The sequence below is a fragment of the Dama dama genome, chromosome 33, assembly GCF_033118175.1.
Source record: "Dama dama isolate Ldn47 chromosome 33, ASM3311817v1, whole genome shotgun sequence".
Lineage (NCBI taxonomy): Eukaryota > Metazoa > Chordata > Mammalia > Artiodactyla > Cervidae > Dama > Dama dama.
Genome location: NC_083713.1, coordinates 18,483,466 through 18,496,000, shown reverse-complemented (window position 1 = coordinate 18,496,000; position 12,535 = coordinate 18,483,466). Strand labels below are relative to the sequence as shown.

General features: G+C 33.5%; 1 protein-coding gene across 1 annotated transcript in view; it reads right to left on the bottom strand.

Annotated features, from left to right (window-relative positions):
• CERKL (ceramide kinase like) overlaps positions 1-12,535 on the bottom strand; it is a 127,639-nt gene that overhangs the window by 74,455 nt on the left and 40,649 nt on the right. The window contains exon 2 of the mRNA XM_061135007.1: positions 675-917. Coding sequence (XP_060990990.1) covers positions 675-917 — 243 coding nt within the window. The remainder of the gene's footprint in view (positions 1-674; positions 918-12,535) is intronic.

Below are 12,535 nucleotides of genomic sequence, written 5' to 3'. Positions count from 1 at the left end.
AACTGTTACTCTCAAGTTATCCAGTATATATATTCACTTGCTATCAATGTGTAGGTTCAAGAAAAATAAATTCTAATATAAGCTCAAAAGAAACACTAATAGAAAAATAAATATCCTTTTAAAAGCAGCTCCCAAGAAAACAATATTATTTAAGAACTGTTTTATTTCAGATTATCAAAGCTTCTTCATGGAAGCAGTCATTCAACAGTTACTACCTAAGTCATTTTCCAAGGTCAGTACTACCTTGATATCAAAGTCAGAAAAAGATACTAAAAGTACATAAATAAAAACTACACACAAATATCTCTAATGAATAGTAATGTTACAATCCTCAACAAAATACTAGCAAGCCAAATTCAGTAAAATATTAAAAGAATTATATACCATGACTATTTGGGATTTATTGCTGGAATGCAAGTATGGTTCAACCTATTAAAAGTCACATTAATAGAATGAAAGGAAAAAATTATATGATTATTTCATTGAGTGTAGACAAAGCATGTGACCAAATTCAACACCTTTCATGCTAAGAACATTTAACAGACTAGAAATAGAAGTAAACAACCTCAATATAATTAAAGGTTACTATATTGGTAAATACAATACCATGTTTAGATTTATAACCTACATCAAGGAAACTAGACTCATTAAAAATTTCCATAAGGAGTACTTACCTGCCAAAATTTTCTTGAATTGTCTAAACCATAGGTCACAGTGGTCTTCACTTAAATTAATAAGATCAAGAGTAGAATCCTTTAATTTATTTTGTTCCTTTTTCAAACATATGAAGAGAGTGATTCCTAATAAAGTACCACTTCTCTGCTGTTTAATTGAATAACGCCGTTTCAGTTTGACAGAGAATATGTCCTTGAGTTCAACAAATTCTTCTTTATATAGAAAATCATACTTGGAATCACCTGAAAAGAAATTAAAATTTCTTTTAATTTAATAACACAAAACCATTGTGTTTATATTCTTGTATGTACGAAAAATAGTGAAAACTCAGAAAATATTTATCATCTGTAATTTTACTGATTATGCTTTGTCAAGTCCTATATGAGATGAGGAGGGGAAAAAAGAAAAATTAGGTCCATTATCCTATACATAGAAAAAAATGGGAGAGAGTCCCTGCCACACAAGGCCTAGGACACTCAGAATCTGAGAATATTCAATGTATGAAGAATTCCAGGAACAAAAACAAAGCAACATATCAGTAATACTAAATTAGTATCATGCAAGAGGCTTCCTGTTACTTACAGGGACAGAGTAAAGTAATGGAAAGAAAAGGATTCACTAACATAAGTAAGTTTGAGGCAGGCTGTTGAAGGCAACATGAAAGGGAAAGAAAATGTACATTCTTGGTAAAGAGGTGCATGTGCAAAAAGGAAATGGTGAGATTGCCGTGAGTAGAAAACATAATGAATTCCTACCAATCTAAAAAGAAAGATCCACCTGAATCTTACTGTGTCGCTGTTGTTTACAAACCTACATCTCATGACTTGATGGATGGGATAGAAGGAAATTAAAGAAGAAGAACAATAATCTTTGTGGGAAGGTCATCCACCCGAAAAGGCATCTACTGCAATGAACATTCTGAATCAAAACAAAATTATAATGAAGGAATTATCTTTGATCTTTGTGGTTTTTGGCTTCCTTGAAGGTGATTTATAAGAAAAAGAAATGATTCAGACCTCAGGTTTCTTTCCCTGAAGATTTTCAAGGATTAGCAGAAGGAAAAGTTTGAAATTCACATTAGGATGAGTCAATGAAAAGTGGGATAAATTTACTGGTGAACACAATAACACTGAATTATTTTGTTTCATTGATTTAGTATCCAAAACAGTTTAACATGGATATAACTATGTATCATTTAGTTTAAGAAACTTCTGTTGAATGCTTTGTGTTAAACACTATGCAGAATGCAAGAGAGAGAAGTTCTACTACCTGCTCTGGAGTGGCCATTAATTTATTAGGGATTAAAATAGATATTTAAAGTAGATATAATTGGGATATACATAAAAGAATTCTGGTATCTCAGAGGGTCATATTAATTTTTATTGGAAAACCCAAGAAAAGAATTTGAACTAGACAGTTTTACAGAGTTAGAGAAGGCAAATAATGGATTTCTGTGTACAGCGCAAGAGAGAGAGTAGACAGGCAAGTTAGAAGCACATACAAGCGCACACACACACACAAGTGTGTCACTCTGCACTGTGCCCATTGTATGTTGGTATTTCTTTCGTGAACTTTGGCTTCATCTTAAATATGGTCCTTTCCATCATTGTACAATGATCACCAGTGAATTTGAATTTGGTTCTCTATTCAAATCCAGTGGGATGGAAAGAGGTGTGCATATATGAGAGATTCAACATGTTTTAATCCTGAACAAGGATTAAAACTTTTTGTTATTCACTGTCCTAATGTTATACTTCACCTGGAACACTTACTTTCTTAATCAAGACCCTTCCCAGGGGGTGCGTTGGGACCCACTTCCCCTAAAGGCTGAGGACACCTGAACCGAAGTTGGGAAGGCTCCCAACAAGGTGCAGAAGAGGAAGTCTGAGTCCAGATTTATCATGAGTCCATGATAAATCTTCATGCTACACTTGGGAGTTTGTTCATTGAGCATTGATCCCAAGGTGGTGTACATTTTTCACCCTGGAATTTAGTTTAGCAAAGATGATTATGTCATCAGGATAAAGATTTAGAAAACATAAGCAAGACATTGAAGGGATGGAAACCAGTCTATGAGGCTTGAACTAAGGTAGAGGAAATGATAGGAACGTGCTTTCCTTTTTAATAATTGTACTGGAGAGAAAAATATCATGTTTAGAAGTTTTTCCCCCTAAAATTTATATGTTATTGAATATTAAATTTAACATAAAATTAGAATATTACATAAATGCAAATTTAGAATTTATTTATATGTTTGTGCAGCGTGGATAATTATTAGCTGCCTAACATTCCTCCTACAGGCAAAACATAAAATCACATCTTTTGTTTCAGTTCAGTCACTCAGTTGTGTCCAACTCTTTGCAACCCCATGGGCTACAACACACCAGGCTTCCCTGACCATCACCAATTCCTGGAGTTTGCTCAAACTCATGTGTGTCAAGTCTGTTATGCCATCCAATTATCTCATCCTCTGTCATCCTCTTCTCTTCCTGCCTTCAATCTTTCCCAGCGTCAAGGTCTTTTTCAATGAGTCAGTTCTTCACATCAGGTGGCCAAAGTATTGGAGCTTTGGCATCAGTCCTTCCAATGAATATTCAGGACTGATTTCCTTTAAGACTGGTTGGATCTCCTTGCAGTCCAAATGGCTCTCAAGAGTCTTCTCCAACACCACAGTTCAAAAGCATCAATTCTTTGGCACTCAGCTTTCTTTATGGTCCAATTCTTCCATCCATACATGACAACTGGAAAAACCATAGCTTTGACTAGACTGACCTTTGTTGGCAAAGTAATATCTCTGCTTTTTAATATGCTGTCTAGGTTGGTCATAGCTTTTCTTCCAAGGAGCAAATGTCTTTTAATTTCATGGCTTCAGTCACCATCTGCAGTGATTTTGGAGCCCCCCAAAATAGTCTGTCATTGTTTCCATTGTTTCCCCATCTATTTGCCATGAAGTGATAGGACTGGATGCCATGATCTTTGTTTTGTGAATGTTGAGTTTTAAGACAGCTTTTTCACTCTCCTCTTTCACCTTCATCAAAAGGCTCTTTTGTTCCTCTTTGCTTTCTGCCCTAAGGGTGGTGTCATCTGCATATCTGAGGTTATTGATATTTCCCCCAGCAATCTTGATTCTAGTCTATGCTTCACCCAGCCTGGCACTTTGCATGATGTACTCTGATATAAGTTAAATAAGCAGGCTGACAATATACAGCCTTGACGTACTCCTTTCCCAATTTGGAAACTGTCTGTCGTTCCATGTTCAGTTCTAACTGTTGCTTATTGACCTGCATACAGGTTTCTCAGAGAGGCAGGTAAGATGGCCTGGTATTCCAATTTTGGTATGTATATTGCCTAAAGTTCCTTCCCTGGTGGCTCAGATGGTAAAGAATCTGCCTGTTATGCAGGAGACAAGGGTTCAATCCCTGGGTTTGAAAGATCCCCTGGAGAAGGGAATAGCAACCCACTCCAGTATTCTTGCTGGGAAATCCCATGGACAGAGGAGCCTGGTGGGCTACAGTCCATGGGGTAGCAAAGAGTCAGATACAACTGAGCAACTGAGCACAATCTTAAAATATTCATTATAAGCTTGTGTCTCACATTAATTTAATTTTTATGTAATCAAACATACAACAAATAAGACCGCCAAAGGGGGTAGGTAGGAAGTGAGGGAAGGATCACTGAGGGGAAAAAATGAAAAGGATAAAATATGTATTTTTTTACTCAAAGTCCTGTATTATAGTCTGAATTCCTGGCCATGTGTACTTTACTTTGGCAGTAAACAATTCAATGACTATTCCTACTTAAAATCTCTTGTAATTGCAAATTTAAAGATACTAAAACAACAACCAAGATCCAACTTAGTAGTAAAAAGTAGAGTTTATGGAAACAGGGCAAGAATACCTATTATTACTCTTACTATTCTCAACATTCTGCTCACTATCACACACAAGGAAAATTAAATAAAGACAACTGATGGTGGAAGGGGGAGAGGGAGAGATGAAACTATAGCTATTTATAGACAGTACCACAATATATTCATAAAACCCAAAAGAATCTATTTGAAATCATTAGAACTAATAAGAATATCCAATAAGGAAGCTGGTTACAAATATATCAATATCTAGAAAGAAAAGATATTGGGGATAAAGAGACCCTATGCAAATTATTATCCAGGAACAAATTTATCAAAATGATCCTGGACTTGTTTGGGTAGAAAATGCCATACAAAATAAATTGAGAGACAAATGAAGGCATATCAAGTTCCAAGATTACGTTATTTTTATGCTAGTGTTCTCATTATTACTACTTATAATGCAATTTCAATCAAAATCTAAATGATATTTTCTTTGATGTAAGGAGCAAGGAAACTTATCAAATGATTTGTAAATTTTCTTGGAATAAATAATGAAGAAAAATGTTTTAATAGTAATGAGAAGTACATACCCAGCCAGATAAAATCTTGTAAAGTTATAATAATTAAAACATCTAGAAATAGATAAATGAATGGTCCAAAGAAACATTTGCAAATATTTTAAAAGTCACAAATGTGATAGTCGTAGTATCCAAAATCAGTGAGGAATATTTAGTAAAAGATGACTTAGAACTGGTTCATATTTAAAAAAGAAAAGAAATATCTCTTTTTCATAATATACACTAATATTCCTAGATTACAAAGAACTTTATATAACCATAAATTAGTAAAGCCATAGTACGGCAATAAAGGCAGACAGAGACTGAGATACATAACATAAAGGTTATTTAATGCCAATAAAGTCCTAAAGACCCATAAATAGAAGTCATAAACAAAATCCAACTGGGAAGAAATATTTGCAACATATGACAGTTAAATAATCTATTTAATCAAGAAAAGAAACACTTCAGTAGAAGAGTACATTAAAGACCCAGGCAGGCATTTCACAAAAGAAGAAATGCAAATTGACCAATGAACATATGAGAAAGTTCAATCTAATTAGTAATCAAAGAAATGCAAATTAAAACAACAAGATACCACTTTTTGCCTTTTAGATTGGCACAAGATCAAAAATAACTCTCACTGATGGTGTGGGCAAAGGGAACCAGTCCCAGTGCTGGTGGGAATGCAAAAATGGAAACTGCTGGAGAACAAGTTGGGAATACTTATCAAAAGGTTTCAAAATGTTAATTGCAGCAGTATTTATAATAGCAAAACTATTTGAAGCAGTATTCATTTTCTTCAATAGGAGAATTGCTTGATCATAATCTTCTGCAACTCACAATGAGAAAATTAGAACCCTGTGTTCTGAGGTGGAAAGACATCCATGTTAAGAGGTATGAGTAAGTGGAATAAAAAGCAAATGACAATAATCTGAGAGGCTGATCTCACTTTCATTAAAAGGAGAAAAAAATCCATGCAGAAAACACATAACAAATAGTGGTTATCAATGAAAACAGAGATATAAAGGAGTATAAGATTAATTTTTACTTATAAACCTTCCTTTCTATAATCAGCATTATATTTTATCAGTTTTTTAAAATGAGAAAAGGGAAAATGTTTTAAAATATGCATATTTTTGATCGAGCAATTTACTTCCTGGAATTTACCCTAAGGGAATAGATAATATGCACAATTTAGCTAAAAGAATGCTTACCCAAGCATTATTTGAGTGAAACTTGGAAATAACCTAAATGTGACCTAACAGAGTATTGGTTTTGGAAAATGAAGCATATTCATATACTATAATGCTATTCAGTCATTAAAATGTAGAAATCTGACTAGAAAAGTGTCTAAAACAGTGTACCACATTTCCATTACTGTTTTGTATATATTTATTGAATGCATAATGTATGTGGAATGTATTTCCATATGCACATATGTATGATGATGCATATGAAAACTTGAAAGGAGAATGAGATTGTGAATTAGTTTGCGTATATGAATTTCTAATTTTCCTACAATGGAAATATTTCTGTAATCAACTGAAAAAGATGGTTTTCTTGCTCATCCTAAAATAGTTCCTGGTCATATTACTCATTTTAATTTTTAAAATCTCCTTTTCTAAAACATAAGGGAAGCTAACATTTAATTAGCATGTGCTATATGCCAGACATTGCCCTCAGCACTTTACACCTATTATCTCATTTAATCCTTACACTACCCAAGGTAGACCCTTTTCTCTAAAAACGAGGAATTCAGGCCACAGCATTAAGTAACTTGTCCATGGTCATACATCTGGTAGAAGCCAGATCCAAGATCTAAACCCAAGTACTTTGACTGGTCTTTACCAACACTGCACAGAAGTAACGACCTTCTTGAAGTAAACACACACTCATCTGACCTTCTGGATCTGTTTTTTATTCTAGTCAAACTTAAAACAGTAGACAAGCCATTGCTCCGTCTCTAACAAGATCCTAGGAAAACAGCAAAACCACTCATGTGTCTTAACTTAGTAGACTTGATCCTTAAACAACCCAGGGTTGTTTAAAGGTACATCCTCATCATCAAAAATCCATATATAATTTATAGCCATCCCTCTATATTCACGGTTCCTTCCATCCATGGTTCCACATCCAAGAATGCAAACAAGCACCATTTACTACTGATAAAAATTTGCATATATGTGGACAAACACGGTTCAAACATATGTTGTTCAAGAGTCAATTGTACTTCATTCAAAACTTCATGGTGACCTTCAAGGAAATGGAAGGTTAGACTGTAGCAACCAGGAGCTGACAGAACTGAAAACTCTGAAAAGGCCTGTAACTCTGAATGGTATTTCCTGCTTTCCCGGCTTGGACTTCTAATCTGTTCCCACATTTGCCCACAGATTCAAATTTGGGGTTTTCACATGCCTGATCTCTTCGCCAGTGTGACAAGAGGAAACTAAGAGGAAGAACCACAGATTTACAACAAACATTTTGTTTTCATTTGAAATGAAAATAAAGATAACTGATTTGTGAATAAAATAGTTTTTGCTTGTTTTACAAATTTCTAACAATAGGCAAATGTTCTTCAGCAATCTATTTTCCTCAGCAGCTATAGGAATCTCTCAGGTGCCAATTTCCTACATAGAAATTCTGGTCTGTTATTCATTTCTGCAACGTCACTCATTTACACAACATGAGTAAATCAGCCCAGTTCTCTCTAATCACAGGATACACCTCATTTTAAACAAAACTGTTTCCTAACATATGCAAAGACATGTATATAACTAGTTTTATAGAAAAATGTTTTCTTCTGAATATAGTCTTTAGGAATAAAACTCATTATAATTGTGTGAACTTGAATTTAAAATGGTTTTATTTAATGGCTTGGAACTGTCTAAACATTGTTTACCCATTATCAGATTAGATGGTGCTTGTCTGTCTTTGTTTTGTTTTTGAAGTTCGTGAGATATAAGCATCGGCGGACCAGCTGGCTCTGTGGGGTAGCAGGACACTAGCTTCCAAGACTTGAAAGAGAGCTAAGGCCAAAGGGTCCTCAGGTTTCTAGGTGGAGAGCCCTCAGGCTAACCCCCAGTGAGCTGAAGGTTCTAGAGATGTCTGAGAGGATAAGCTGAAAATCTAAGAAGGTCATTGTTTCCCCTCTACCCCCACACCAAAACACTTAACTCTTTGAGACACAGTTAGAAATTACAAATATTTATGAGAAATATTAAAGAGAAAAAAAAGAAACCATATTCAGAGTGAAGACTATTATTTTGGGGTCTATAAAAATCAACCACTTATCTATACCTCTTTATAATAAAAGCTTAAGAATGACTCAGACTCTTATTCTCTATGTGAATCAGAAAAATACTGCTTTTGGTTTATAAACTATTTTATTTATAAATGCTGAAACATATTTAGGTCTTTTATCGCTGCCTAATAGTTCATCTGTAAGATAGCCACTTCCATCACAGTACAGCAACCTCTGTTAACAGGATAACCAGTTTCCGCCATGAATAAAAGCTAATGCTTTCATAATTGTATGCAAAAGCCACATTTCCATGCACAACCTAAGTATGTAAAAGAGGAGCTAAAATTTTTAAAAAAAATACTAGGGATATAATTTAAATGTAACTTTAATTTACTTTAATGCTAAAACATACCTTTATTGGTAAAAAATATGAAGTCAAACTTTATCCATAAATTGATATTTGATAACATTAGAAAAATATGAAAATCATCTATAGACATTTTTCTCAGTTTAGGAGCATTAAAACCTTACAGATGATGTGCAATTTTTCTTTGTGGCATGTGGTTTATTATTTGAAATCTATTGGTTCATTAGGATCATATTGGTGATAGCTAGTTGTTTCAGAACATTAACTGTCCTCTCACATTACTTACAGAGATGCTGGGGACCATCTGTTCCAGCACAGGATTTAAGTATATGTCTATTGGATATCATGCTATTTATTTAATTCAGCACCCACTTCCTATTGTTGTATTTTCTTGGGGGGAAAAGTCAATTTAATTACAGGGAATAAAGATAACCTCTCCTGGCAGGTTACCCTGTCACCATGAGAGCAAAGCAGGACCTGCTTAAAGTAGGTTAAGGTGGCTAACAAGAACAGTAAAACCAACATCACTTAAGAATATTTAGCAAAGGTTTAACAGAAATAGAACAGTGAATGGCACTTTTAAAAATATTACTGTAAGCCCAGGGCTTGTCTAAATCAATCTTGGCACATCTGTCTGATGCAGACCGTAAACAGGATTAGAGCTGGATTTATCTGCTTGGCGCTAATTGTGTTCCCAGTTCCTGCACATGTCCACTCTTTAAAATATTGCCCAAAAAACAAGGCTGCCTGGTAGACAGCTCCCACAACAGAGCGCAGACACACACTTATGGTATATTAGATGGTTAAGCAATGTGATGTCTTACCTTTTTTTTTTTTTTGGCTCTTCAGAATGACTTATCTAATCCCCTAATTAAAAATACAAAATTCTGTTTGAATACACCACATACTGAGATAAATCTGTGAAGCAAGGGACCAATAAATTTGAATACACTTTAATTGTAAGAAGAAAACACAATTTAATTGTTAATAATCAGGTTAAACCAGGGTTTAAATAAATAGGGCTGCTCCAGTAATTTACTGAAAAACCATCACAGTGCATTACAATCCTCAAGAATTCTGACTTAACATTTGTTAGCATAAAAGCTTAAGTTCCTAAATATAAACACTTGTCAAGAATGACAAGAAATAGAATTATCTTGTAAAAGAACACCAAAAAGTCACATTTTTGTCATACCAAATAAAAAAGTTAATGCTCAATTTCTAGCTGCAATTTTTTCCCACTTATTTCTAGTTATTTCTATCATGTATAAACAGCTTAGGGACTTCTCTTAAGAACTTAAGCACCCAAAGATACATAGGTACTTTTGCATAAAGTCTAAAATGAACTGATTAGTCAAATAATGTAAATATTATTCTTTGATTATTTGAAATATAGACAATAAATATATAATTCTTTATTCAGAACATTGAATGTCTATGCTACAAAGTGATAATAACAATTTAAAATTACATAGTCTATGCTTAATCACAAATACCACATAAAATCAGTATATTTAAAAATAGTATAATTGAAAATTTAGGTTGACTTTGACAAATTTCTATTCTAAGCTCTTTTCTTGGAACTCATGTTCCCAATAGCAAGCTCTTAGAAATCAATTTTTTCCCTAAATCTAAACCATTAATAAATGTTCATACTTATAATGTTATTATTATAATATTTGGCAAAATTGACAAATTAAGGCAACTATTTAAATATTCTCAATATGTTTTCTCAGAAGGCATAGAAGATCAAAATGATTTTTATAAAAATACTAAAGATGTTATTTGCCTTTTTCACTGTGCTGACATTTGCATGGATGGTGAAAAGGAAATAGTGGTTAAAACATCTAGTGTCACCATGAATCAAGGAAGTGACACTAAATTTCACTAATAATTGTTGCAGTCCTCATCACTTCAAACTCACAGTTTAAAAAAAAAAAGTATCACTTAACTGTCCTTGATGAAGTAGTAACACTTTAATTTTTAAAATCTCTACCCTTTAGTAATTTCTTTTTTATATGTATTATGTGTGATAATGGGAATTGTACCAAAAAGCATTTCAGCTACAAATAAAAGTGATAGTTCTCCCCAGGAAAAGAACTCATACCATTCACACTGTGACTAGCTCGATTTTGTTCGGAAAACCATTTTTGCTTGAAAGATGGGACTAACAAAGTATTATATGCGAGTATGAGTACTTGATAAATGTTTTCTGGGAATTGAGTAAAGTGAGCCAGTCACTCAAGCAAAACAACTGAGAATGCTGTCAATGACAAAATTCGAACTTTCAAGCAAAACTCAGAATTTTGAAAAACCTGTATCTGCCACGGTGAGCTTGAGAGCTTCCCAATATTTAAAGAATCTTATACTGAGATTGGCAGTGATGTTAATATATCTGATAGTTTAAATATTTATATAATTAAATGTGTCAACATTTGGAAGCTCTATATAACTCAGTAGACCAACTTTTCCAAATACTCAATGCAGGATATTATAAAATTATGCATAATTAAAGATTCAAAGTGCAAGACAGACCAATAAATTTTCAAATAGCAAACTACAGAAGATTAATTGATATGTTTACAGATTCTGCTTTGTAACTAACATTTAAGAAATTAGCACTTACCAAGTTTTACTGTAGTATCAAAAAATATCCACAATTACCTGAAAACATTATTAAAATACTTCTCCTGTTCTAAACAAATATCTGTGTGAAATTGGATTTTTCTTATACACTTTAACAAAAACAAATACATTCACAACAAACTGAAGGCAGAAGCAATCTTGAAAACTCAGCTGTCTTTTACTAAATCTTTCTATTAAGGAATACTGTGTCTTCTATAAAAAAGATTTGCAAACTGTAGTCAAGAAAATGACACTGATCTTTTTATTGTTTTGGAAAATAGTTATCTTTAGTCCAAACCTTATTTATGTTAAAATGCAATGGACTTATTACTGTTATTTTTAATAAATATTTTAAATGTTTAACTTCTAACATGGTAAATATCAGGGGTTATTAACTTATATAAACAAAGGCTCTTTGTGGTTTTCAACAACTTAAGAGTGTAAAGGGCTTCCAAAACCAAAAAAGCTCAAGAAACTCTGGACCTATCTATAATGTTGTAAAGACAGGCCTAAGCTTAAGAAAATGCAGCCTAAAAATGTCATGATTTATGCATTTTTATCTTTCATCATTTTGTATCAGTTTAAGATTTTATCACTAATTTTTTTAGACTGTCTATGCAACAAGTCTCTGCTACATATGAAACCTAGTGAACTAAAAGAGCAATTCAAAATTTCATATTCTATAGCATGAATTTATCATGCAATTGTTTGGGTTTTGTCATTTCCACTTCAGTAAGAGCACTCATGTGCATCTCTTGGAATTGTGTATTACCTGATTATATTATCTAGTTCTACATTTGCCCCTGTCATTTTACACATCTACTTACATTTCTGCTCCTTAGGGAAAACATTCATAAATAGGTAGTCTCTGAGAATGGTGTTTAGGTTAGTGCAAAAGTAACTCCGGTTCTGCACTGTTGAACTTTGCCATATGATATCAGAATACATTCTTAAATAAATGTGGTTACATTATACATCATTTTAAGGTGCATTCATTGATTTATGTCTTTTGCTAATGAATTGATGTTAGACAAAAAGCAAATTTGTGTGATTTTCTTATTTGAGTTCAAAGTGGATCATAAAGCAGCAGAGACAACTAGCAACATCAACAACGCACTTGGCCCAGGAACTGCTAATGAATGTACAGTGAAGTAGTGGTTCAAGAAGTTTTGCAAAGGAGATGAGAGCCTTGAAGATGAGGAGTGTAGTGGCCGGCC